This window comes from Labeo rohita, chromosome 20 (genome assembly GCF_022985175.1).
Source record: "Labeo rohita strain BAU-BD-2019 chromosome 20, IGBB_LRoh.1.0, whole genome shotgun sequence".
NCBI lineage: Eukaryota > Metazoa > Chordata > Actinopteri > Cypriniformes > Cyprinidae > Labeo > Labeo rohita.
Genome location: NC_066888.1, coordinates 21,042,958 through 21,070,435, shown reverse-complemented (window position 1 = coordinate 21,070,435; position 27,478 = coordinate 21,042,958). Strand labels below are relative to the sequence as shown.

At 33.7% G+C, this 27,478-nt stretch overlaps 2 protein-coding genes across 2 annotated transcripts in view; both read right to left on the bottom strand.

Annotated features, from left to right (window-relative positions):
* scml4 (Scm polycomb group protein like 4) overlaps nucleotides 1-8,389 on the bottom strand; it is a 40,017-nt gene extending 31,628 nt beyond the window's left edge. Inside the window, exon 1 of the mRNA XM_051138762.1 lies at nucleotides 8,151-8,389. The gene's annotated coding sequence lies outside the window, so the exon portion shown is untranslated. The remainder of the gene's footprint in view (nucleotides 1-8,150) is intronic.
* A 1,844-nt stretch (nucleotides 8,390-10,233) lies between these two features.
* On the bottom strand, nucleotides 10,234-27,323 carry sec63 (SEC63 homolog, protein translocation regulator). Its single transcript, XM_051139001.1, has 20 exons — nucleotides 27,106-27,323; nucleotides 25,664-25,763; nucleotides 23,751-23,865; nucleotides 23,547-23,659; nucleotides 23,191-23,252; nucleotides 23,021-23,079; nucleotides 22,841-22,891; nucleotides 20,696-20,804; nucleotides 20,516-20,610; nucleotides 20,274-20,406; nucleotides 19,913-20,005; nucleotides 18,021-18,166; nucleotides 17,795-17,942; nucleotides 17,612-17,694; nucleotides 17,251-17,310; nucleotides 16,965-17,129; nucleotides 15,985-16,146; nucleotides 15,698-15,898; nucleotides 13,046-13,150; nucleotides 10,234-12,498 (listed from the first exon to the last, which is right to left on the bottom strand). The coding sequence occupies exons 1-20, from the start codon at nucleotides 27,227-27,229 to the stop codon at nucleotides 12,361-12,363; spliced, it is 2,262 nt and encodes a 753-aa protein (XP_050994958.1). The 5' UTR covers nucleotides 27,230-27,323; the 3' UTR covers nucleotides 10,234-12,360.
* Nucleotides 27,324-27,478: the final 155 nt, after the last annotated feature.

The following is a 27,478-nucleotide window of genomic DNA, read 5'->3' as shown; positions in this document are numbered from 1 at the left end:
AAAAAAAAAAAAAAAACAAACAAAAAAAAAACAACAACAACTTACAATTCTGTCATTAATTACTTACCTTTATTTTGTTCCAAACCTGTAAGACCTTTGTTCATCTTTGGATCACAAATTAAGATATTTTTGATGAGCTTTCTGATACTGTATAGATAGTAATGCAACTGACACATTCAAGGTCTAGAAAGATAGTAAGGACATCGTTAAAATAGTCCATGTGACATCAGTGGTTCATCCATATTTTTATGATGGTATGAGAATACTTTTTTGTGTGCAAAGAAAACAAAAATAACAACTTTATTCAACTATTTCTTTTATTCCGTGTCAGTCTTCGATACAAGTTCACGAGAGTACCACAACATTGTTAAATAAAGTTGTTTTGTTTTTTTTTCTTTGTAAAATTAAAAGAGTAGTTCAATTCCAGAACAAAAATGTACAGATAATGTTGTCATCCAAGATACATTTGGATGAAAGAAATTATTTTTTTGAGGAAATTAGTTTTTTGAGGAAAACATTTCAGGATTTCTCTCCATATAATGGACTTCTATGGTGCCCGCAAGTTTGAACTTCCAAAACGCAGTTTAAACGCAGTTTCAAAGGGCTCTAAACGATCCCAGCTGAGGAAGAAGGGTGTTATCTAGCGTGCGATTGGTTATTTTCTAAAAAAAATTTACATTTACTTTTTAACCTCAGAAAGCTTGTCTTGTCTAGCTCTGCATGAATTCTGTGCATTCCGGTTCAATACAGTTAGGGTATGTTGAAAAAATCCCATTTCATTTTCTCCACCAACTTCAAAATCACCCGACATCACTGCAGAAGTGCTGACCTAGTGTTTACAAAGTGAACATGCAAAGAAGGTCAAACGCCCTTTACAAAAAAAGGAAAAACAGCGATGTAGGACGATTTTGAAGTTGGAGGAGAAAATGAGATGGGAGTTTTTCAGCCTACCCTAAATGTCTTGAACGGGACTGCACAGAGTACGCATGCACATGGCAGAGCTAGACAAGACGAGCATTTGAGGTTAAAAAGTATGTGCATTTTTATTTTTTTTTAGAAAATGACCGATCATTTTGCTAGATAAGACCCTTATTCCTCGGTTGGGATCCTTTAGAGCCCTTTGAAGCTGCACTGAATCTGCATTTTGGAAGTTCAAACTGAAGTCCACTATATGGAGAAAAATCCTGAAATGTTTTCCTCAAAAAAACATAATTTTTTTACAACTGAAGAAAGAAAGACATGAACGTCTTGGATGACAACAGAGTGAGTACATTATCTGCAATTTTTTGTTCTGGAAGAGAACTACTCCTAAAACTCTCAGAAGTCAGGGTCAGAAAGCTCTTGGATTTCATCAAAAATATCAGAATTTGTGTTCCGAAGATGAATAAAGGTCTTACAAGTTTGGAAAGACATGAGGGTGAGTAATTAATGACAGAACTTAGACTTGGGTAACAAATTCCAGCAGCTTTAAATATCCACCAGAATTCCAGTTTCACACATTAAAGCAAGTACAAGTACATTTTGAAGTGTAAGGGATGTTTTCATTAACCTAAATCAGAGTATTGAAGGAGTCATTACATGAGAGAATCTCAGGCATCTTTGTCAGCACAATAAATAATCAGACCAAATGCATTATTTGGCAACAGAATATGTCTCGCCAGCCATTTCTGACCCAACCACTAGGTAGCCATTTTTGTTAAATAGCCAAGTGGTGATGCAATGCATCTTCAAAGTAAAGATGACCCAAAGTGGTCAGTATGTCACACACACACACCACTACCACAACAGGCAACTGTTGATTTTAAACTGATCAAACCGAACATGTAAATTAGTTTCTCCAATGCAAAGTTATACGTCCCTGTGAGATAAAGTCAGTCATATCTTTCAATATCATATTTTTATGCTCTTAGCTTATTCTTTTTATAGTAACTTTGACAACTGCAACAAAGGACATTTCACATGGATATAACTTACAGGTCACTGAAACCATGAAGTCAGCTGAAGAGGACAAATGGTATACCATAACTGACTTAAAGGGACAGTCATAAAATATATAAAATAAAATAGTCCATGTGACATCAGTGATTCAAATGTAATTTTATGAAAGTATGAGAATACATTTTGTGCACAAAGAAAACAACAATAATGACATTCAACTATTTCTTCTCTTCCAAGTCAGTTGATGCACGCTCACAAGTGTACCACTACTCATGGTCCTCAATGCACACAAATACTAGCCTCTTAAAATTAAGATTGAACCACTGATGTCACATGGACTATTTTAAAAATGTCCTTAATACCTTTCTGGGCCTTGAACATGTCAGTTGCGCCATCTATGCAGGGTCAGAAAGCTCTCAGATGTCATGAAAAATATCTTAATTTGTGCTCGAACGAAGGTCTTATGGCTTTGGAATGACATGAGGGTGAGTAATTAATGACAGAATTTTCATTTTTGGGTGAACTGTCCCTTTAAGAAAGGACAGTACAGAATTACTTTAATACCTAGGACGCAGAGTGGCGAAAATCCCAGGCTAATTTTACAACTGTTGATTGAACACATCCTACTGTTTGTAACCATATTGTACTTAAAAGAAGGTCTAATAATTACATATATGTGACCCTGGACCAGCAAACCAGTCATAAGTAGCACGGGTATATTTGTAGCAATAGCCAACAATACATTATCGATTTTTCTTTTATGCCAAAAATCATTAGGATATTAAGTAAAGATCGTGTTCCATAAAAATATTTTGTACATTTCCTACAGTAAATATATCAAAACTTAATTTTCAATGTTCAATGACAAATTTAAAGTGATTTTCTATGATTTCTGATTTGTTTGCACCCTCAGATTCCAGATTTTCAAATAGTTGTATCTTGGCCAAATATTGTCTGTCCTATCCTGACAAACCATACATCAATGGAAAGCTTATTTAGAAAACTAAAAATTGAAAAGTTTCAAAAAATTGACCCTTACGACTGGTTTTGTAGTCCAGGGTCACATATTTACTGAACACTGCAATTCATTAAGTGGGTACATTAATTTAGAAAAAGAAGTTTGTCATTTTACTATACACAAGTGTATAAAAGTAGCAACAACCTCTGGTTTTATCATCTGCCCTTATTCTACAAAACACTCTCTAAAAAAAAAGTGAATTTCCTATTGAGGTTTGTAAAAATCCAACTATTTCTATTCTGCATATGAAGGTCTCTCAGAGTCAAGTCTTTTATAACCACAAATAACCATTTCCATTCCTCTCAGCAACAAAATGTGCAGCATGAAAGTCAGATGTTAAATTTGGCTTTAAAAAAAAAAAAAAAAAAAAAAAAAAAAAAAAAAAATCAATGACTTCAAGTGACCAAAAGAAAATTAATAACAATAAAAAATGAGATGCAAATTAGTCAACTGTGCCAAACAGTAGAGCTATTGTTAGGAAAATTGGACTGGAAGAGAATAGATGGTTTTTCACCACTCAAGACAAAAAAGTCTTGTCTTTTAATAACTATCCTTATTCAAGCCTCCTTTAAACCATTTCTTTACGGAGGAAATCTAAGCATTTCAGTCATTCAAATTCACAGCACATAAGTTTTATATTCCATCCAAATGTAGTTGTGAACCATATTCAAATCTATTTCCTTTTCCAAAGCTCACTCATATGGTTTTAATTATACTTTAATGTGTCCAGACTTCCTGCTCAGAGAAACATTTGATATTAGAATGTACATCTTAATGGAAAAAGTCAAAACGCTGCTAAATTTCTAAGGTATTTCAGAAGCATTGCAGCATTTGCTAGAGCATTACACTGTATTGCATGTTTAAAGTTAAACATAATACTACATATATGGAGTGCACATTTTTGAAAAGACTAAGTAAAATAACTCTCTAGTATTCTAACAAAGGGTTGTAAACAGTGATCGATGGAGGGGGTTTGAGTGCTCACTAATACTGAACCATTTCTATGTAGTTTAATGAGAGTAATGGGACCTAGCTGATACGAGCTAGTCATATCACACCCCGAGAGCCGGATTACAATTGAACTTAGCCTTCAGCACAACAAATAAGTGCTAAACAGAGCTATGTTTCACTATCACAAAATCAAACCTGAACTCTCATCCCTTTGAGTTATTATATAATAAATAAAACCGGGATGAGCAATCTGGATGCAGAAGTTTGCGTGCTTTGCTCTCAGCAGCTGCCCCTGTAATAATGTCTGCCCTTCCAGATAATTCTTTTAGCGTGGGCCACACTTGGCCAGTGCTTTATTAGCATTCATCCATATTTTATCATATTTATTCGTATTTGCCCTTGTGCTCTGTAGGCGCAGAGAGGCTTAGGCTCCCCTTGAGAAATTACTTCAGAAGCAAAAGACAGAATCGGAGACACAGACACATTCAGAATTTAAACATTAAAATTCACTTGAGCCCAGGACAAATGCAAACCGACTTTCTGGATTCACATTCACTATACACACATTCTGGAATATTGAAATGCCTCAGTAATTTTTTTCTGATAAATATGTTAAAATCATGACATTCACATAGGACTCAGTGGCCTAAAAGAGCATTTTTATATTATATTGATGGGTCACATCTCTTCACAGCTTTTGGATTTCATCAAAACTATCTTACGGGTTTGGAACGACATGAGGGTGAGTAATTACAGAATTTTCATTTTTGGGTGAACTATCCCTTTAAGATTACATGTCAACATGCAATATGCTCAGTTGATTTTTTAAAAATGCTTATAATTGAATAACACTGTTGATTGTAATTTGAATCAAATCTCAAAATAATTCTAAATGTTTCATGCTGTAATTTAATCTGCCATGCATAAATTCATGTATAGTATTTTTAAATAATTAATTGTAGTTTTTAATGTTTGATTTTTATTTATTTAGACAAAATTTAAAAAATCAATTTGGGCAGCAGGAATACATTAAACTTGAATAAAACAACATAACAGAATTTAAGAAACATTTATTAAGACAGAAAGAAAAACATAAAATTAAAAAATAATGTCTGCTAAAAATTCAATATGGGCAGCAGGAATAAATTACATTTTAAAATACATTAAAATAGAAAACAGTTTTTATTATAAAATATATGTTTTTAATTATTTTAATTTTTAATTGATTTCACATTTTTAATCATTTAAATTATTAATTTTATTAAATAATATCGTTATTCAAAAATATACAGCATGGGTGAGCATACAATATGTCTTTTAACAATATTAAAAATAAAAAAATACATACATCTTACCAACCCTAAAGTTGTAAACCGTTGTGTAATCTCAACATAACAGAAAAAAAAAACTGATTTTAGTTTTTAGGGTCGATCATTCAATTTGGGCAGCATGAATTAATTACATTTTAAAATATATGGAAAACAGTTTTTATAATATAAAAATATATTTTTTTAATTATTTGTATATTTTCTTTTTAATTATTTACATATTCAATGTTATAAAACAATATAAATTATAAAAATAAATTACATTATAAAAATAAAGAAATTATAAAAATATACAGTATTGGTGAGCATAAAAGACATATTTTAACAATATAAAAAAATAAAAACTAAATAAATCCTACCAACCCTAAAGTTGTTATCAGTTGTGTAATTTTAACATAACAGAAAAAAATTGATTTTAGTTTTTTTAAGCTTTTTTTAATTAAGACTAATAAAAAAAAAAAAAAAAAGTAATAGCTGCTGAAAATTCAATTTGGGCAGCAGGAATAAATTACATTTTAAAATATATTAAAATAGAAAACTGTTTTTTGATTGTTTTGCTAATTGTTTTAAGTTTTTAATTGTTTTTAGTTTTATAAAATCATTTCTTAGTTATAAAAATATACATCATTGGTGAGCATAAAATATGTCATTTAACAAAATTAAAAACTTACCAACCCAAGTTGTGAACAGAAATCTCAAAAATACAGAAAAATAACAGAAAAAAATATTGAGACCACAATAGAAAGTATGATGAATTTCTTAACAAAAAACATAAAGAACCCTTCCTTCATACAGTGAGGAGTACAAAGAGCTCTGCTTATCATTGTCACTGTCCTAGGTTGAGCCAGCAAAACCAGAAGACTGAATTTCATTCTGGATGACATTCAGCGAGAGATATTCAAATACCATTTCCTTTAGCTTAACTGTATGCGTTTGCACAACAGGAGACATTTGAATATCTCAGTAAAAAGTATGAGGTGGAGCCAAAGGGCAAACGGCAAGATTTAGGAGGAGCGCAATCAGAAACAGGGAGGGTCTAAGAATGGTAATAGTGAATGGTGAGGTCATGTAGGGAAGGTCTTGTAAACAGACATAAAATATAGGGGTGTTCATGGTGAGCATCATCAAAATGACCTTCAGGTTCAATGAAATTTCACCCAGCTAAATCTCAATCGTAATCACACTCTCAAGAATCGCTTCAGAAAATTGCAGCGCTCATATCGGCACTTGGAAATGCACTCGCTCCACCAAAAAAATAAAAAGATTAGCCACTTTTGGGCCAATTACTCCACAATCAAGTCTTATTTCGGGTCCATTTTCAAGCCAGGAACAAGTGTGAATTTTAATGTACCACGTGTGGTGCTTTACAACATCCTGCTGATATCTCTGATGCCTCAGCACAAGGTCAACAAAAAAAATATTTATCTATCATTCAGCAGTATTTCCTCACACGATCCATACCATAAACTGTAAAAGGGCAGGGCTGTTTTTGCATGACCCTGAGCTGCTCTGTGACTCCAGCGGGTTTTTCTAACCTTGTAACCAAACACACTTTCACACAGTTCATCTCTAGTGGCTTATTTGGTTCAATAATAAAGAATGTGTGTATCCACTTATTCACTCTGACACAGCGCCTGAGGGTCTGTTAATACACACACCAATGCACCGTGTATGCGTGTGGGTGCCAAGGGGGGAAAAGGACCTTCACAGAATTCATTTCAACCAAGCTTAATCCCTGAAGTTGCTCTTTTTTACTTGACTATTAATAATTATCCCAAAAAGATGACTATTAGAAATTGGGATTGCAAGTTTCATGTCATGAATAGTCTAAAGGAGATTAAGAAATTATGGCCCACAAATAGCTCTGACAACACATTAAACCTACTTTTTGGTCTGTAAAAAGTTGCTTGCTTTGCTGAAAGTAATAAAGCGAAATTATTATCAGCTTTCTTATTCACAAACCTCACTATCGCCCCCAGACCAAACTGCAGTCCTTTAGTGTTTAAGGAAAACTGCCAGCAAAACAAAAGCCAGCACAGGTGGGGCAGATAGATTGTCCCAGCAGACAGGAACACATAAACAACCCTACCCAGAGGAAATGTTTATTGCTCAAAGGTTGATCCTTCATAAATCAGAAGACTTACATAATGGAGATCTTAATAATGTTTCAGTGTTGCCTCAGAAGTTTTCCCAAAAATCATTAGGAGAAATAAAAATAGTCCGAATTTAGACAACTTTTGACAAAATGCAGAGCGATAAAATTCATGTGCACACATGGCTCATACCACACCATTTAAAAAAATCTCTGAAATCTGATCAAATCTGACCACAAAGTGAGACATTGCTGAGATCTCTCACATGTGAGATTGCTGGGGTCATTCTCAGAGCATAAAATGTTAATTTTTGATACAATATTAAAAAAAATTAGGAAACTGTACTGACATAAATAAATAAATTAGCAAGCAAACAAGCTGTAAAGTGTTTGAAAGTGTCAAAAAAATTACAATAATCTGTTAAGGTAAAAATATAATATTTCATGATACAACAAATTAGAAAACTGTAAATAAATAAATAAATAAATACATAAATAAATGTGCTTCGCTGCAGAGTGTTTAAAACGATCAAAATATCAAAGATGACATTAAAATAATCTGTTTGTTAAAGATTTACACCAACGTAGATCTCAGAGTGATATCAATCGCATCTCAGATCTCATCTCAAGATCCTCATAAACAGACAGACATGCTCAGCAGTAAGTTATTACAATTATTAAAGCTTATAATGTTGATGAATCACCGGTCATACAACATCGCAGTGGCCATTTCATGTTTGCATCGACGAACTTGTCGTCTCCGATGACAGTGGCATCAGCAAAGATCCACTTGGAAAAAGCAGCGAATGGCAAAATGATTTACCTCTGCTTGTCGACGGTTGCAACGCTTAGATTGTCGCCTGTCGGAGCCGTGCAGAACAATTTAGCCCAGCTGCGGCAGCTGGACTGCGGGCTCGATTTTCCTCCCGCGCCGCCGGTGCAGAAGTGAAGTCGCGCAAGGACCGCGGCCAGGGCTCCGGGAGCGAAAAAACAGCCGGTTTCGCTTGCACGCAGACACGGTGCCAAACTGATCCGCACCCCGGGGATCTAATTAAATGGCAAGCCACGTTTATAAACGTTTATATATTTCGCCTAGGTATGCAAAACGATGTAGACAGTACAGCCACACAGGATATCCGACTGTATCCCAAAAATCTATTGCATAAAATACCGCATGTGTGTGTGGATATGGTGCGAGAAATCTCTCTTCGGTTCTTGGGTTTTGGAACAAACCCTCTTGAGCCCACATAAAGCTTGTTTGTGAAATTCCGAGGAGGATTGTGGGCTATTTTAAACAGTGTTTCCGATCCGGATATATTCACTAATAAAGCAGTGTGCAACGTATGATAACTATTGTTTTATATTGTCTCATAAGTAGTCTAATAAAACACAGAAATCAAAGTGTAATTTTATTTTTAAAATGTATCGCATCAATAACTCTCATAAGAGCCCTTTGCATAAAATAAAGCCACTATAAATAGGCTTAAAAGCTTCGTTTTTAAAAACACATAGCTGCTTATGAATGATGAAATTCAGTGCAAAATTATATTCTAAATTACAGTAAGCTAAATCATAATTTTACCAACCAGCCGTCTTCAGCTGTACAGGTGTGTAGCGTGAATTTAAAAATTAATGAAATGATTTAGTCCGTCTTTTCGTACAAATAAAGATCTCAGTATGTTTAAGACCTCAATTCACGGTGATTCTTAAGATGATAGTTATATATCTGATTTATTTTTACTTATTATATATTTTTTATTTTATATATCAGCCTATGTAATTTTTTCCCAGATTAAAGAATTTTACACAATTTTCTTTAGAATGAAAAATGTTCTTTTTTGTTGTCTTTAAGTCTTTATTGATTTATTTATCGGGTTATTTGAAAATATATGTCACTGTTCTTTGTAGTCATGTCCTCAAGCTATTGAAAATCAGAAGTGGGGGAAAATAAAAAAAATCGCATATGTCGGATTTGGGTGTTGAATATGTATTGCAACCTGTTCGGGACGCCACACAAGGTCAGTGGGACGAAAACTGATATTGGTTTCGCACTGAAGAAATGCACTTACATAAAGCATGTCCGTCACAGCCTACAGTGCGTGTGTAACGTGGTAAAAATGAGCAAAATACGGGACACACATGGACACACACACAGTCTATATTATCACGAAAATTAGTTCCATATCATGAAGCAAATCTAGTTATTGTACATATAATCTAGAGCGAATCTTTAATATGTTGACGTGCCACAAGTTTTAACTTTAAGCTCCACACTCAAACTTCATGGTTTAATACATTAATTTCCATATAACCGGAAAAAGCGGAAAAAATGTGGATGAATGTGAATTATTCAGGAACGTACGTCTCTGTGGACGAAAAAAAAAACGATTGTAAGATACTTTATACGATGCTCTCAGAGCTTCTCAACAAAATGTAGCCTATAGATTATATGTAGAAACAGTTGGCTTTCCCATTTAATTCAAAAGACTCCTGTCCAAATTGTAAAACTTACAAACATGTATATTAGACATTAGCCTGACAGAAGCTTAGAAATTGCTTGTTTGACAGTAAACAGGACACAGATTTAGATTTGACAGACAAGGGATCCCCATTCAGACTCTAAATTCACAGCAACCCTCAATATAGAAAAAGCAGAATGTTCTCTGTAGCCTCCGGACATAATGTTCATTTTTCTTAACAGATAATTAGCAAATACTCCTTTAAACCATTTATTAAAATGTCATGAGGAGAAACATAAAATTCTAAAAGGAACCCTGAGTACCTTCAGAAGAACAAAGCTTACTCTAGCTTGGAACTAAGTTCTTAGTCTACAAAACCATGCATTTATAAAGGAAAGATGCAGTTTCAGTGGGTGAATATGTTCAACTGTATAATCAAAAAGAAAATCTTTTAAAAAGTTATTTTATTTGAAATTATTTAAATACAAATAATATATATTTTCCATTTACAATGACAGTTTCTTGTAAACAAAAGTGGCAGATACTGTTTACTAGGCAATTCACCCCTTTTTCTGGCCGGTGAGTTTCTCTCTGTGTGTACTAGAGACATGACTTCTCATAATCTGTGCACTTCAGTCACAGCTTTCTGTACACAGCATGAATTATGAGGCTACAATCTTTTTTTTTTGGAACTATAATACTAAAATGTCTATTTATCTGTAAAACTTGTATAATTTTATAAAATTGGATGTGAATCTGTTACATGCAGCCAGAATATGACACTCTCCCTCTGTCAGTAAAGATTGCGTTCAAATTATGCTAATGAACACAAGGGGAAACAAAATATACGATTTTCAGATTTTCTAACGACATTTGAGCTTTTCCAAATGTACCTATAAAATACATACATTAGCTATTGGGCACAAACAAGAAAATCAAATTTCCTGTCAAAGATTTAAAAAAAAAAAAAAAAAAAAAGAAAAAGAAGAAAATTAACTATAAATGCAGATTACATTTCATATGCATTTCTACATTTCAAATAATTTCATATCAGTCAGCTTAACCTCTCCCACCACTAAATTGACAAACAAACAGACCAGACTAAAATTTTCACAACCACTAAATCAGCACTTCCAATACGCCGTCAGACCTTCCACTGGTGCAAAATAACATTTAATGGGACGAAAATAATCAGATCCACAAAAAAAAAAACCCAAATCTTAATTTTGAGCCTTGTTGCCATCCTTCCCATGCATAAAACCAACATTAGGAAAACTGACCCTCAATTATTCCCAGCACTCAAATTGATGTTTTTGTATCAAACCATTTGCAAAACAAAACAAAAAAAAAAATTTGTACATTGAATAAGGCGGCGATATTTGATGAGAGTGGAATGTAAGACAAAATTATATATAAATACCAAAAAAAAAAAAAAAGAAAATCACATACAAACATTGTCCTCAAGTCATTTGATAATTTTTAGGTTCAAAAAGACACCCAACTGTATTTTGCTGCACTATGGCCAACTGATTAGTGGAACTGATGGGAAAAGGCTTGCGCTTGTGTATGTTTAGGCTATAAACATAGCCTCCTTGTAACAACTGTAGTCACCAACGGTGGGAAATTTCCAGTTTACGGTTTTAAAATTCAGTGGGATGAATAAATCAAACTTGAAATATAACAGTGCTAAGAAATCAGTCTGATATTGACCTGCTTATTTGTGGAACAGCAGGACAGCAATTCTAGATGAAGCATTAGGAGTTAAATCAGGACTAAACCATAGACCTGGCCACGGAATGTCTGCAGTCATTTTTTCATGAGGCTGAGACAACCTGCGCTTGGTGACGAGAAGCTGGAAGAAGTTACGAGAGGTGAGATTTATAAATGTATTGGACTTCCACACTTCATGACCATGGAGACAAATTGAGACGCAACCCACAGCCTCCTTCACCCCATAATTCCTGCTCAAGCTCAAAACGCTCATCCACGTCCTTGTGGTTCATGCTCGCTCCAGATTACACATCACACAGCCTCGTAAAAAGTGGGAACACCTGGTAAATTTGATATCTAATAAACTACATAAAACTACAAAATGATAAGGTAGAAAACACCCTTGAAGCATAAACAGTGACATTGAAAAATGACAGTCATGAGGTGTGTGATTTTTCAGCGGTACTCTGCTTTTTATTTTTCCGACGCATTGCTTGGTCAGACATCTTTTTCGTGGAGAGGAATCTGAAAACACAGCTGGAGCCCACAATAAAACGACTCTGACAGCCCACCGATAACGACTGGATGAACGCAGGGAAAGATAACCAACAGTTCCTTAAGTCTTATTTTGATTGGCGAAATAAAAGGACAGATTTGTGAATCATGAGTGTTTTAAACAGGAACATGGGGTGGCAACGTCCTTGTCTCCTGTCTGCCTCCGGTGTGTGACAGCCCACAAGACGGCAATGGTCTGAGGCTATGCGGGTGTGTAGGAGCGCGCGTGTGTGTGTTTTTGTGTGTGTGTATGCATGAGTGGGCACATGGGTGTATGAGCTGTGCTCAAGTTTGCATGAAATGACTGGTTTAGTCGTTGTCTTCTTCGTCTTCCTCAGATTCTTCAATGCCATCACTGTCCTCCTGGTCATCCTCCTCTTCCTCGGTTTCTGGGATATCCCACTGAGGGTGGTTATCCATCATGGCCTTTGCCTCATGAACCTCCAACTAAAACAGAAAAGCATGATCACAAAGATTGTAGTAAAAAAATTAAAAAAAAAAAAAAAAAAAAAAAAATTTTTTTGATACACACACTACCTTTATTTTATTTATTTTTTTAAGAAGTCTCTTCTGCTCACCAAGCCAGCATTTTACAGCAAAAACAGAAATCTGAAATATTTTTACTATTTAAAATAACTGTTTTTTAAAATGTAATTTATTCCTGTGATTTCTTCCAAAAAGCATATTACAATGATTTCTGAAGGATCTGAAGATCTGAAGACTAGAGTAATGGCAGGAATAAGTTACATTTTAAAATACATTAAAACAGACAGTTAATGTAATATTACTATTTACTTTATTACCCCAAAAAAAAGCTAACTTAGTGAGCATTAGCGACTTCTTTTAAAAATCTAACCAAGCCAAACCTTTATTTATTAAAGGTTAGATAAAATATTTATTAAATATTTCAGAAAATGTATAAATATTTGATAAAATACGACATACAAATAAAAACAGAATTTCCAAAAAAAGACGGTATAGAAAAAAAACTGACCTTGAGTGGCTTGACCTGATCTAATCCCATGAATGAATCTGATCTGAGAATCACAGAGTATTGATAGTTTCCGGTTTTGGATGGAGCGGGGAATTTCAGTTCAACCTGAGGCAAACAGGAAGTTTAGATAATCATTGGTTACTTTACACAACTCAGCAAAACCTAATATGGAGGAGTAATTGGGAGATATGGGGTGATTTATGACCCTTTTGTTTACATCCTTGCATTCTCATGCTCCTCACAGAGAGGAAGCACTCACTGTGTCAGACAGAATTATGACAGGCGTCTGGCTGCTCTGTAACCAGACAGAGACTGCAGTATGGAGGTTGCCTGGCAACAGGCTATGGGGAAAACTGCTGCGCAGGAGACTGTGTAGCTAGTACCATTCAGCCAGTCACACAAACACATACACACAGTGAAACACTCGCTCATTCTATTATCTTTCCATTTTACTACATAATGGAAGAGCACACCATATTGCAATTAATTCTAGTATTTTTTTGCAATTATGTATTCCAGTTCTAAATGCCTTGGTATTTCTGTTGACTTCCAAAAAAAGAAACAAAAAAAAAAAAAAAAAAAAAAAAAAAAATTGACTGAAGATCTTGCATTGCTCCAAACAGAAATGTACACTTCCAATCCCATAATGGCATATCTCACAGTAGAGCTGCAAAACTATTAGTCGCTATAAAAACTATTAGTATTAATTGATTCAAAATAAAAGTGTATGTTTACATACTTTACATACAATATGTGTGTACGGTGTATATTTATTATGTATATATAAATACACACATATACATTTATTTATTAAGGAAAAATATGCTAGATTTACACACATACATATACATATACATATATATATGTATATATATATATATATATATATATACACACACATGTAATATATAAACTTTTATTCTGAATCAATTAATCACGAATCAATTAATCACGACTAATTGTTTTGCAGCTCTATCTCACAGTCACAATTATGATAACTGATAAGAACAATAAAGAGGTTTTTGGGTTCTCCCATAATTTTTCATTAATGACTTCCCATGACTAGTCATTTGTGATTATCATTCTGATTTAGACTGATTGAACCAGTTTAATCAATTTAATCTGATTCACTATTTAATTTACAAACAGTTTTACCAAAACTATTAAACAGTCAGTTGTTTGACTATAGTGATAAAAAATTGAAATTAAATAAAATATAAATATATGGAAAAAATGAAATACTAGTACTGAAACTAACTGAAATAAGTTTAAATTGAAGCAATAAACATAAAGCTAAAACTGTTAATAAACAAAAAGCTAAAACTTAAAATGAAAATTATAAAAAAAGGAAAAAATAAAAAAAAAAAAAAAAAAAAAAAAAAAAAAAAAAAACATTTTTTAAAACATTAATTAAAAAAATACTTACCATGACCAATCATTTACAATCACTGGAAATTATTATTATTATTATTATTATTATTATTATTTTCATTAATTTGATTCAGACAGATTCACTAATGAACATTCTGTGAACCAGTTTGATACACTCAAATCACTTCACTTTATGTTATTATTGTCAACTAAAACTAAAACTATTACAAATATTTTGTGTTTTTAAATAATTCTGAAATAAAATTAAATATAAAAAAAAGTTGAAGCAATAACATTAACAAACAGCTGTAAAAACAAAAACAACAACAACAACAACAACAACAACAACATGACCTGTCATTTATGATTACAGGTTATTATTATTAGTAGTAGTAGTAGTAGTAGTAGTATTCTAGTAGTAGTAACTTATTCTGATTCAGACTGATTCACTATGAAATTTTGTGTTCAAATCATTTCACTCAGAAATGGGGTTATTATTGTTAACTAAAACTATCAAAAACATTTTGGTTATTTGAAATGATCCTATTTATAAATTAATTAAAAAAATAAATTAAATTAAATTAGTATTACATGAAAAATTAAATAAAAATTGGAAAAGTTGCCTCAGCAACTAACTGAAACAAGTTTAAGTTGAAGCAATAAAATTAATAAATGGAATTTATTTTAAATAAATAAATAAATAAATAAAAAAATAATAATAATAATAATAAATAAACCACATGACCAGTTATTTATGATTACTGGAAATTATTAGTACTTATTTCTTTTTAATTACTCTGACTCAGACTGATTCACTAATGAACATTTTGTGAACCAGTTTGATTAATTCAAATCACTTCACTCACAAATGGGGTTATTACTGTTAACTAAAACTAAAACTATTAAAAACATTTTGGTTATTTTATAATAATTCTGAAATAAAATGAAAACTAAAATGCAACTAACTGAAATAATTTTAATTTAAAGCAATAAAATAAATAACTGGATTAAAAAAAAAAAAAGAAAGAAACCTAAACAGTAAAAAGACACACACACACAAACTGAAAATATAAATGCAATTTTAAAACATTAATAAAAACTATAATAGCAAAAAATAAATAAATAAATAAATAAATAAATACTACAACAACTACACACTTTACAAATCACAAATTTTCCACTCCACTGAGCAACACGATTTCACCCTTTCTATTCCCTCTTTTATTTTCCCCAAATAAAAAAAAGGTGTGGTAGAGCACAAATAGGTGGTAGTCGCCTCACCTCCTCTGTGTCTTTGAGTGTGCACACGTGGTTGGGCATTGACACCAGTGTCTGTTCCTTCCTATCTGCGATGTACAACCACCACCACTCCTGCTTCTCCTCAGGGAAGTACAAGCTGTAGACAGGATGTGTGACCTTAGACTTGGTCTCTAATAGCGCCCGTTCACGGCGCTGAATGCTCTGTTGTAGTGCCTCCCATTCCTACAGAAAAAAACATGCTGGTTATGGAAAGCTGCACTGCAGTAACCACCATCAGCAGTCAGTCGTCCAAGGGATTTGACACGCACCTCCTCATCATCTCCGGCAATCTCATCAACCTCAGTGTCACTCTGCTTGTCACTCTCCTCATCTCTCTCGCTGGGAGAGTCCTTGTTTCCCTCTGCCTCGTCTGATTCACTGCCTTTATCAGAGAGATCTTCCTCTTCCGCTTTTGATGCAGCAACAACGTCCTGTGAATGAAAATATAAGCACAAGCAGTTGGACGAAAGGGTTTTGATTTTGTCAATTATATCGCAGAAAATGTGCTTCATAGTAAAACTGACTAAAATGAATGAATATGACATACAGATGAGATCAAAAGTACATACACCTTGCAGAATCTGCAAAAAATGTTAATTATTTTACCAAAATAAGAGGGATCATTCAAAATATGTGTTATTTTTTATTTAGTACTTAGTAAGAGCCAGGGTGTGAACATTTTTGGAATTTGAAGATCAGAGTAAATTTGACTGATTTTGTCATCTGGGAAACATGCAAGTATTTTCTGTAGTGTCTGAAGGGCAGTACTAAATGAAAAAAAAAAAAAAAATTTTTAGGCAAAATAAGAAAAAAATGTACACATCTTCATTCTCTTCAAAAGTTTACACCCCTGGCATTACAACTTAAAATAACTGTTTTCTATTTTTATACATTTTAAATGTCATTTATTCATGTGATTTAGTGCTCAAGAAGTTAAAATGAGTTGTGCTGCTCCAGATCTTTTTGTGGAAACCGCAACACTTTTTTTTTTTTCCAAAGTTCAAAAGAACGACATTTATTTGAAATGGAAATCTTAATCTTTCATAACACTGTAAATGTCTTTGCTTTCACTTTTTAATGCATCCTTTCTGAATAAAAGCATTAATTTCTTTAAAAAAAAAAAAAAAAAAAAAAAAAAAAAAAAAAAAAAAAAGCATAGTGTATATTGGATAAAATGAATAGCGGTTTCTTTAAAAGAAAAAATGTGTAACCCTGAACATATACAGTTCTACAGTTCTGTAATCCTTACATTTCCTGCCACATTGCCGTTGGCTTGTTTGGCCTTGTCTCCTTTTGCTTGCTGTTGGGTGACTGGTTTCTTCTTAGTGAGTTTCTTCTTTTTAGACTTGGCAGCTTTTTTAGATCCTTTATTCTTATTTTGCCATACTTTTGTTTTGTTTTTGGCATCACCTTGCTGGAAAATACAAAATAACATTCATAAACATTATAAAGAGCAAATAACAAGAACTAAATACGCATTTTTAATTCACTATTAAATTAAATCTGATGAACATGTTGCTTAAAAGCATTACTACCTCCTCTGCATTAGTTTCCTCAGTAGGCAGCGGTGCTTCTTCCTCTTTCTCAAACATCTCCTAAATAGATATTTAGTACAATGTTATGCATAAAACAAGTCAAGTAACAGACTGTTTTGGTAATAGTCTTTCTAAAATTAATTCTCAACCTAAAAAAAAACAAAGAAGCTCAGCATTGACCTCTTGTGGATGCCTGCAGCAACTGCAAGATGTGCAATTCCATGACTATAATCACTTTGCATAATACACATAATGTATAAATCACCAGCTGTGTTTGAATAGCATTACACCCTCACCCTCAATTAAACAACTGGATAGGAAATAGTGGCCCATGAGATATTCTCTCAAATATACTACTTACAGACATTCTCTTTCTTGTCAAGGTGACCGTAACTGTGACAATGGATCCTGCTGTGATGTTATTGCTGTCTTCATCATCCAACACTATGGGGCAATAAAACATATACAGAGTTTAAATCTTTAAAATCACACGTAATGGTTTTTATTGAATGTATGAGCGTTCAAGCATTGCTAACAATATCACCTTGAAGTTTGGTTTCCATGTTGATATAGGGGAAGTTCCCGAGGACCGCCATGACCTCATCATACTTCTCCTCCCCCAGAAACCTCAGGATGTTTCTCCTGTCAGAGTCCTTCAGACTGACCAGATCCTGCAATGTCCGTACCTTATACTGGTGAAAGAGATGGGCCATATTTAGAAGTTTGGAAAACAGAAACCATAGTTTAACAAAAAAAACAATAAAATTTACCTTCTTAGAGATACAGTATCGGAGGTGCTCCTCTTCAAAATGGGGCAGCTGCAGCAGAGGAGACTTTGCCTCCTGCAATCCTTGAACCACCATCTGAGACAACTTCATGCAGTTCTCTATAGACGTCAGCCTAGGAGCCCGAAGCCCTATGAAATCATACATCAGCAAAAATCTTTTTTTAATCATATTATATACACTACCTTTCAAAAGTTTTTTAATGTTTTGAAAGAACTCTCTTAGTGCTTAAAGGAGAATTCCACTTCCAGAACAAGATGTTCAAGTCTTTCTTTCTTCAGTCGTAAAGAAATGATGTTTTCTGAGGAAAGCATTTCAGGATTTTTGTCCATATAATGGACTGCTAAGGTGCCCCAAGTTTGAACTTCCACAATGTAGTTTAAATGCGGCATCAAACGATCCCAAATGTGGTTGTAAAGGGTCTTATCTAGCGAAACGCTCGTCTTGTCTTTGAACCAGAATACACAGAGTTCAGGCAGAGCAAGACAAGACGAGCATTTGAGATTAAGAAGAATTTACATTGTATTTTTTTAATGAAAATAACCAATCGTTTCGCTAGATAAGACCATTCTTCCTCGGCTGGGATTGTTTAAAACTGCATTTTGGATAGTTTGAAGCCGCATTTAAACTGCATTTTTTGCAAGTTCAAACTTGGGGCACCACATCAGTCCATTATATAGAGAGGAAAAATCCTCACAAAAAAAAATTCTTTACGACTGAAGAACGAAAGACATGAACATCTTAGATGACAAGGGGGTGAGTACATTTTCTGTAAACTGTTGTTCTGGAAGTGGACTTCTACTTTAATTCCAATTTCTTTGTATAGCTGTTCACATTTTTGCTTTTAATATGGCCAATATTAGTGTGAACAGGTCATGGTTCTTAATTGACCTGCATGTGCAAAAGAGCAATACGGGGTTGCCAGGTTTTCATAACAAAATTACTTGCATAGCACACTGGCATACACAAAGGACATAAAGACCACGTACCCACTGCAGCTATATTTGGTTGTCAGTTCACCTTTTACTCCCCAATCACATTCTGTACACACATAATTCACTACAATATGGGAGTGACAACTACATTCGACAACCGCATGAACTCCCGAAAAATACAGGCAGCGACAACCGCATTTACAGACATTCTACGCATTGTGTACGGAAACAAACTGAACAACTAGTTGGTAATGACTATTTAAACACACATCAGAAATGTGTCTTCGTCTGTATGTGAGATGCTTAAGCGCAAAAAAAAAAAGTAAAGTGTCAGTGTTGCCAGATATTCAACAAAAACAACAACAAGCATAAGAACAAAAAAGGATAAGGAAAAAAAAAAAAAAAAAAAAAAAAACACTAAAACACCTTGCTTTATATTTTAAAACACCTAAAAAAAAAAATCATCTCATATCCACAACAGATTACTTTGTTAACTCCATTAAGTTCCTAGCTTTTTAAAACCAAACAACATTCCTAAAAGCGCTTGTAAATATAAGGACATGGCAACACTGCAGGACAGCACTCTCTAAAGTAGCCTCCTGAGCATAAACAAAACACAGCATGTTTATCAGCAGTAGTTTAGTTAAAGTCTTTTGCCAAAAAAAAAGGGCAGATACCAAATGACTAAATTCTTATTCATCATTTCTTATTATCAATGCTGAAACAGTTGCTGCTTAATATTTCTGAGGATTTTCTAATCCATTTTCTTCAGAATTCTTTGAAAAAAAGTAACAATGTAGTCACTTTTGCTCACTTTAATGCTTTCTTATTGAAAAAAAAAAAAAAATCTCTCAAAAACATCATAATGATCACTTTTGAACGGTGGTGCATATATTAATGAAAACACATTAATTATATTAATTACATCATTATACTAATTACCTCCTCTACTGGTTGCCATCATAGTAAGCTGACAGCCAACATTGATCATTTCCTGTAGTAAAGCAGGGCACTTCTTCACCACAAACCTTTGATCTGCAGAAGATACAAAACGGACAATTAATTCACATTAATAACATGAATATTGTGTTTTGGTAGTGGAACTGTCAGAGCATGGCATTAGCAATACCAAGGTCACAAATTTAATTCACAGGGAGCACACATACTTGCAATGTATTGCTTGAAAGCTTTTGAATAAAAGCCAAATGCATAAATGTAATGAATGGTTTTAGACAGGTAGTTGGTGTATTATTATCCTGCAGGATTAAATGTTGACACTTGAGAGGTGTGTGTGAATGCATACCCTCCTCTATGTTCTCAGAAACATCCATCCTGGAAAGGTGTGTAAGTAATAAGACTCGAGCCTTCAGGCTGTAGGGATAGCAAAACGGAGGCTCCTTCTTTTTCACATTAATGTTCCCCAGCTCCCGAATCAACTGCACAAGGGAACACAACACGAGCATTAAATCTGAATCACTATCCACTAGCCATTTTATTAAGCACTCCAAATTTTTGGCACAAAATACATATGTGTGAACATTTTACCTGGGGAACTTCTATGTTGTCTGTTGGTCTTATAATGGCCTCTTTGTTACTGCGAGGATCAAATTCAAACGCTGCCGTCAACACCATCCCCAATCCTGTCAAGCACAGAAGAGACTCTAAATGATGAAGGAATCTAAATGATCTAAAGTGGTCATAATATAATATTTTTCTTCAACTTACGTTTCATGTTCATTGTAGGCGTTTTGTACATAAAGTGCATGAAGAGCTGTGTTGTGTTGATGAGGATTTGATCTCCACTGTAGCGGATGGAGCGGTACCACCATGTGCCCTAAACAAAAATGCACATTACTATTGAGTTTACCAGAATATTATCTAATGGAAAGGGTTTCTATACTTTGTTTCTTTTTTTTAAGAAATCAATATTTTATTTAGCATGGATGCATTAAACTGATCATAAGTGATAAAGACATTTCTAATGATACACACTAAGACACAACTGCCTTCAAAACTGGCAATTATAATGCTAATCGAGCACCAAATCAGAAGGATCATGTGACACTGAAGAATGGCATAATGGCTGCTGAAAATTCAGCTTTTCCACCACAGACTGTTAAAATAGAAAAGAGTTGCTTTAAATTGTAATAGGGTCATTCCATGTCAAATCAACCAAATTTCAAACTTCCACGGCTCAAATAGGAAAGATAGACATATATAGTGAAGAAAGCCAAAATATTAAATGTCATGGATGAATATTTACTGAGTAATCCACTATTTTGCAGAGGGAGGTCAAAATGGCAATTTTCACCTAAGATTCAAAGTCAAGTTACAGGGGGGTAAAAATGACTTCAGAAAGCTAGTAGCATCATAATGAGACTGGTAGGTTTAATAGTAAAATCTGTTGACTTTAGCAATCTTTGTTGCATTATGTGACAATGGTGACCATTCAAAAATGGGGAAACGGCACTTCAAGTTTTCAAAAGTTTTTTTTTTTTTTTTTTTGAATTTCAATATTACTTATACTTAGGCATTATTCTTTAAATAAAATATATCAGCTATATACAAAGTGACCAACATTTGGCTTTAAACCACTGAAAATGGGTAATATTCAACAATCTTGACATGGAGCCTCACTGAGATCCCCATATCTCTGGGACTGAATGATGTAGGGCAGAGGTTCTCAACTCTGGTCCATGAGATCCATTTTCCTGCAAAGTTTAGCTCAACCTTGATCAAACTAATCGGCCTGTAACTTTTTAGTGATCGTAAAGATCTTGATTAAATTATTCAGGTGTGTTTGATTAGGGTTGGAGCTGAAATCTGCAGGAAAAAGATCTTGGGGGCCAGGGTTGCGAACCCCTGATGTAGGGAAAATTGAGATTCCTTGAAAATTAAGATTCCAAAAGAAAGGTTTATTAACAACTAGAATCTAAAATTATATTGTGATATCTTTAACACTTCTTGATTTACAGGCAGGCGAACTTTGGAAAAATAATATTTATGGCACTCAGACTGGTATGTTCAATGCAGTTGTCTTGATAGAAGGAAACAAGATACATCTCTAATTTCAACATTATTTGTTCTTCAGATATTCCTCTTTAAAAGAAAACAAGTATCATACATTTGCAAAATGAGCCACATTTGGTTTTTGACCATTGAAAATGTGTGCATTAACGATTTACTCCCGGAGCCTTTTTAAAATTCCAGTATCTCTGGGACTGAACCATATAGGGCCTTAAAAATGAAGATGCCAAAAGAAAAGTTTGTTACCACCCAATATCTAAAAGGGCATTACAATATCTTTAATGCTTCTTGAGTTACAGGCATGCAAACTTTGAAGAGAAAACGTGAAAAGTGCTGTTTTCCCATTTTTAAATGGTCACCATTGGCACATAATGCAACAAAGATTGCTAAAGTCAACAGATTTTACTAATAGACCTACCAATCTCAGTGTAAAAATAACATTATGATGCTGCCATCTTTCTGGATTCATTTTTACCCCCCTGTAATTTGACTCTGAATCGCAGGTGAAAATTGCCATTTTGACCCCCTCTACAAAACACTTGATTACTCAGTAAATATTCAGCCATGACATTTAATATTTGGGCTTTCATCACGATACATGTCTATCTTTATTTAGAAAAAATATTAGTAAAATAAAACATTTGAGCCAGAGAACTCTGGTTGAGTTGACACCAAATGACCCAATAATACTTCACAATATTACTGCTTTTACTGTATTTTTGATCAATTATCTTGGTCAGCATAAGAAAAAAAAAAAAATCTAAAATCTCTTACTGACCCCAAACATGTTTTCAGTTATATCTAATGTCAAAATTATTGATCACCACAATAGGACTGGCTTACCACAACCACAGGAAGGATAACCATAAAAGCCAACCCATAGACCAGCAGCACCTGTGAAGGGCACAAGCAAACAGGTTTTGTAAGTTATTGCATTCTTGAGGCATTAATCAAATTATCAGTCGACACTTAAATGTGGTCAAAACTAACTGACAGCTGAAAACAAGGAGCAGGTGAACTTACCAGCATTGAATTTTTCTGGTCAACAATCCATGCAGGAAGAGCGATTCCAAAACTCGTCACTGATCAAGTGTAAATAATACAGAGAAAGATGGAAAAATGATAATTTTTTTTAGCATTGGTAATAATACCTCCGGAACAATTCTTTAGAAATAAGTTTAAAAAAACTGCACCTCTTGGGCCATCAGGGTTGCCATACGTCTCCCAGTTTTTCCGTGATTCCTCATTAGTTAAACTGTAAGAATCCATTAGTGTAGACAATTTCAAAAACCCAGATCAGTACATGCAGTGCAATATTGACAAATAACAGAAAGGTGCTGCGTGAGTATTTTAAGAAGTGTTTAATTCTGGCACAGTGGATGACATTTCATGAACAGCTTTTATAAACTGCATTGTGCTACACCTATAACTACACACTGAAATGCCAACACCAACCCACATAGAAAAATGAGTTGCAACTGCTAAAAATAACATGACGTTAAATGTAACAGGCAACAATAAATAAAAGAGGTGGTGAAAGCAGTCTTACGCTGAGTAAGCTTTAGCAAGCTTCATGAACATGGCCTCATCTCCACCTTTATCAGGATGGTATTTCAGAGACAGCACTCTGTACTGTTTCTTAATCTCTGCAACAGATGCTCCCTAAACAGAAACATAATGGATTTATTCATCTTAAGAAGAAGCAGGTTAGAAATTAAAACGACAAAGAACAAGACAAGAAATGTGTCCTTACTGCTTCCAAGTTGAGGACCTCATAGGGGTTATACTCCTGGTACTCTCGATCTAATTTAGACACCTTATAGGCCAGGAAAAGAAATACTGCCCACCCAAACAACAGGGCTGCTTTTCTAAGATGACAGAGAAGTACATTTTTAGTTTGTAACCAAAATTGACAATAAAACAGACAGCAGCTGCTATGTCATGGTGACTAAACAGAGCAGATTGAAGCCATGAAATATGGGGTATTTCTGAATACTCCACACATCTGATGCAGGCTTTGTTCTTTAAATAGTTGGAGCAGAGCTTAGACGAGTGTCTGAAGTCACTGTCGTGCTGAAAATGCATAATTTCATACATTTTGACCATTGTGGGGGATGCCACAGTAATATGCAAATAAATAAATAAATAAAATAAGGCATGGTTGATTACTGGTTTTAAGGTATACCACAATTTGAAAATTTTACGGTTTGACGGTATATGCTGTTTTTTATGTCTTTTTAAAGATGAAAAGTGCAATGTAATGGGTTCTGTGTAGTATAATGGTACACTACCAGTCAAAAGATTTTTATTGTTTTTTAAAGAATCTCTTCTGCTCACCAAGCCTGCATTTATTTGATCCAAAATACAGCAAAAGCAGTAATATTGTAAAAAATTTTACTATTTAAAATAACTACTTTCTATTTGAAAATATTTGAATATATAATTCACGGTCAAAATCTACATTTTTATTTTCATTGTTGCATCATTACTCCATCATTACTGCATCATATGCTTATTTGCTGTTCAAGAAACATTTATTTATTTATTTTTTTTAAACAGTTGAGTACATTTTTTTAGGATTCTTTGATGAACAGAAAGATCCAAAGATCAGCATTTATCTGAAATAAAATGCTTTTTTTAATTACATTCAAAACATTCAACATTCAAAAGCTTGGAGTCAGAATTTTTTTGATTTAACAAGAATGCTTTAACTTAAACAAAAGTGATGATAATTTATAATGTTACAAAAGATTTCTATTTCAGATAAATGCTGTTCTTCTGAACTTTTTAATCAAAGAAACCTGAAACAAATTCTACTCAGCTGTTATTAACATCATAATAGTAATGATAATAATAATAATAAATCAGAATATTATTAATTAGAATATTGATTTCTGAAGGATTGTGTGACTGGAGTTATAATGCTAAAAATTCAGCTTTGAAATCACAGTAATAAATTACATTTTAAAATATATTAAAATAGAAAACAGCTATTTTAAATATTAAAAATACTTCAAAATGTTACTGTTTTGCTGTACTTTGGATCAAATAAATGCAGGTTTGGTGAGAAAGGATTTCTTAAAAAAAAAAAAAAAAAAAAAAAAACAACATTAAAAATTTACCTGTCCAAAAACTACTGTAATTAAAAGATAAACAAAAATTACATAACTGTAATTACAGATTTAGATTAAATTAACATGTCAGTCTTTATTTCTTTTTTTTAGGGCAGCAGTAGCTCTAGCAGATTAAGCATTTAAGAAACAAATCAAAGGAAAAAGGTACAAACACTACTGTTCCAAATATTCTGTATGTTGCTTAAAAATAAAATATATTGTATTGAATGCAAAAAAAAAAGAAAAAACATTTTCAAACATTTAACAGTAACACATTTAAGAGCTGCAAACACAATATCTTGAATACACACAATACCCACAATATTTTTGCTTAAGGTTATGCCATGCCTACAGTGCACACTGTATATACACAACTCTAGAAACCTACTGAAATTACAACAATTTATTCATGCAAAAAAACTAAATGCTTACAAACGGCAAACAGACAGGACACAAGTACAGAGTGTCATAACAGAAGTAGGCGCAATGAGCTAAATGAGATTAATTCCCCTGAAATGCCTTTTACAAATTACATACAAACATAATCACTTACTTAAGTGTTGGAACAACGCTCTGCTGTGATTTCATAAGCCGAAGGCGATACCACAGACATCTTCCATGAACTCGTCGTAAACTCTTCAACCTCAATTGCTCTGTGAATTTACATAACAGACAACAATAAGAAAAAAACAGCATTGTGCAATCTAATTCACACCCACCGTGCACACAGATCCTGCCAAAACAGTACTGCGCCATTGTACAGTAATCATTTTTGATAGTAAATTAAATAAAGTAATAGTACTAACATGTCCAAAAAGCATGCTTATGCTGTTACTTTTTAGTTAGATACTGCAAATATTTCTATTTGCATCTGAATGTGACCCCATGTGCTTCTCTTACATTGAGAGCCAGATTACAAAAACTGCCTCAAAGTATGCCAAAATGTTACTGTTATATAACAGAATAAGAACACAATCTGTAATAATATCTGAAGGGTTTTATTTAACTTTTGCATTTTCAGTCTGGTAGAATATTGAGCCATAAAGGCCCATAAAAACCAAGAACCTATGAACCTTTCTTGTATGAATGTTACTGCGCACAACTGAAGATCTGCACTGATTAATACAGATATTTGAACTTTTATAGTTTTTATACTTTTATATACAAATATAAATACTTCTGTGTATTGTATTTTCATTAAGTGCTTAATGTCAGTGCAAGATTTGTATTATTGCTGATACTAAATGTATAAATGTGTCATTATGTTCTGTTGTAGCCTGCAGAATCTACAAATCGTCTGCAAATATGGGTTCATTTATTGTGAATTTAATAAACTTTGATTGACTTAAATTTGAATAGCATGTGGTGCATGTAAAAAGCATGCAAAAGTACAGTTCATGAGAAGGTGAAAATACCACCATATACAGCAAAACAAACAGATGCCTTTACAACATTTCAAAACACATGCTGAAAAATTGAGTGGGAGTGGCACTGAAGCCATTCAGACAGAAAATAAACAATAAATGATCACTGACGACCATTATATAATCAGACCAGATGATCTTAAAGCAATGTGTTTGTCAATGTAAACAAACGAGGACATACGAAAAACAAATCGCATATTAAACGGATGACCAGTACACTCAACATAGGCGTGTGTGTGATGGCAGCAATGCTCTAAATATAACGTTGCATTTAACCTGAAAGGTGTTCTTTATACGTATTTGCATTATGATCTATAATTGACACTTCAAAAATACTGGAAATATCTCGTCTAGTGTAGTTTAGCTGAGTGGGGGTCAGCTGCTAATGCTACGTATCAACAATCAGGCGAGCCCTTACTGTCATTACTAGATTTACCTTCGGTTTTCGTTTTATTAAATAACGCAATGTCAGAAAATATTCCTCACAGAGGTGACAATATGGTTATCAGTGCTGATCATCAAGCGACAGGTAACTGCTTAGCTGGTAGTGTATTAGCATATGGGGCCTTACCCGCGTTCTGATCCCGGGGCCAGAGGTAATAGGTGGCTGGGATGACTATTAGACCCACAAAAGACGTGAGGAAATAGAAAAAAGTGTTGCCACTGTCGTCGTACTGAAACTGCTGTCCAGCCATTTCGCAGCGGCTCTAAACCCCGAATTTTTCTGCCGCCTTGCCGCCCTAGCAGTCGCTCCTCTGTAGGACTAGTCACATATGCAAGAGAGGGAAGCCAGCATCCACACACTCTCTGCCACGATAGCGATCGTTTTCAAAATAAAAGTTGATCGTATTATTTCATTCAGACTGACCGCTATACCTAACCGTGTAAAATCGGTAGGTATTTTTAAAAATGTGTTATTTTATTGTATCGCAAACATTCAGTCA

Coding starts and splice junctions, on each gene's coding strand:
- sec63 (XM_051139001.1), bottom strand. CDS start 27,229: ATGGCTGGACAGCAGTTTCAGTACGACGACAGTGGCAACACTTTTTTC. Junction 25,764..27,105: donor GCCCCGGGATCAGAACGCGG/GTAAGGCCCCAT, acceptor GTAAATTCACAG/AGCAATTGAGGTTGAAGAGT. Junction 22,892..23,020: donor ACCAGAAAAATTCAATGCTG/GTAAGTTCACCT, acceptor TGCCCTTCACAG/GTGCTGCTGGTCTATGGGTT.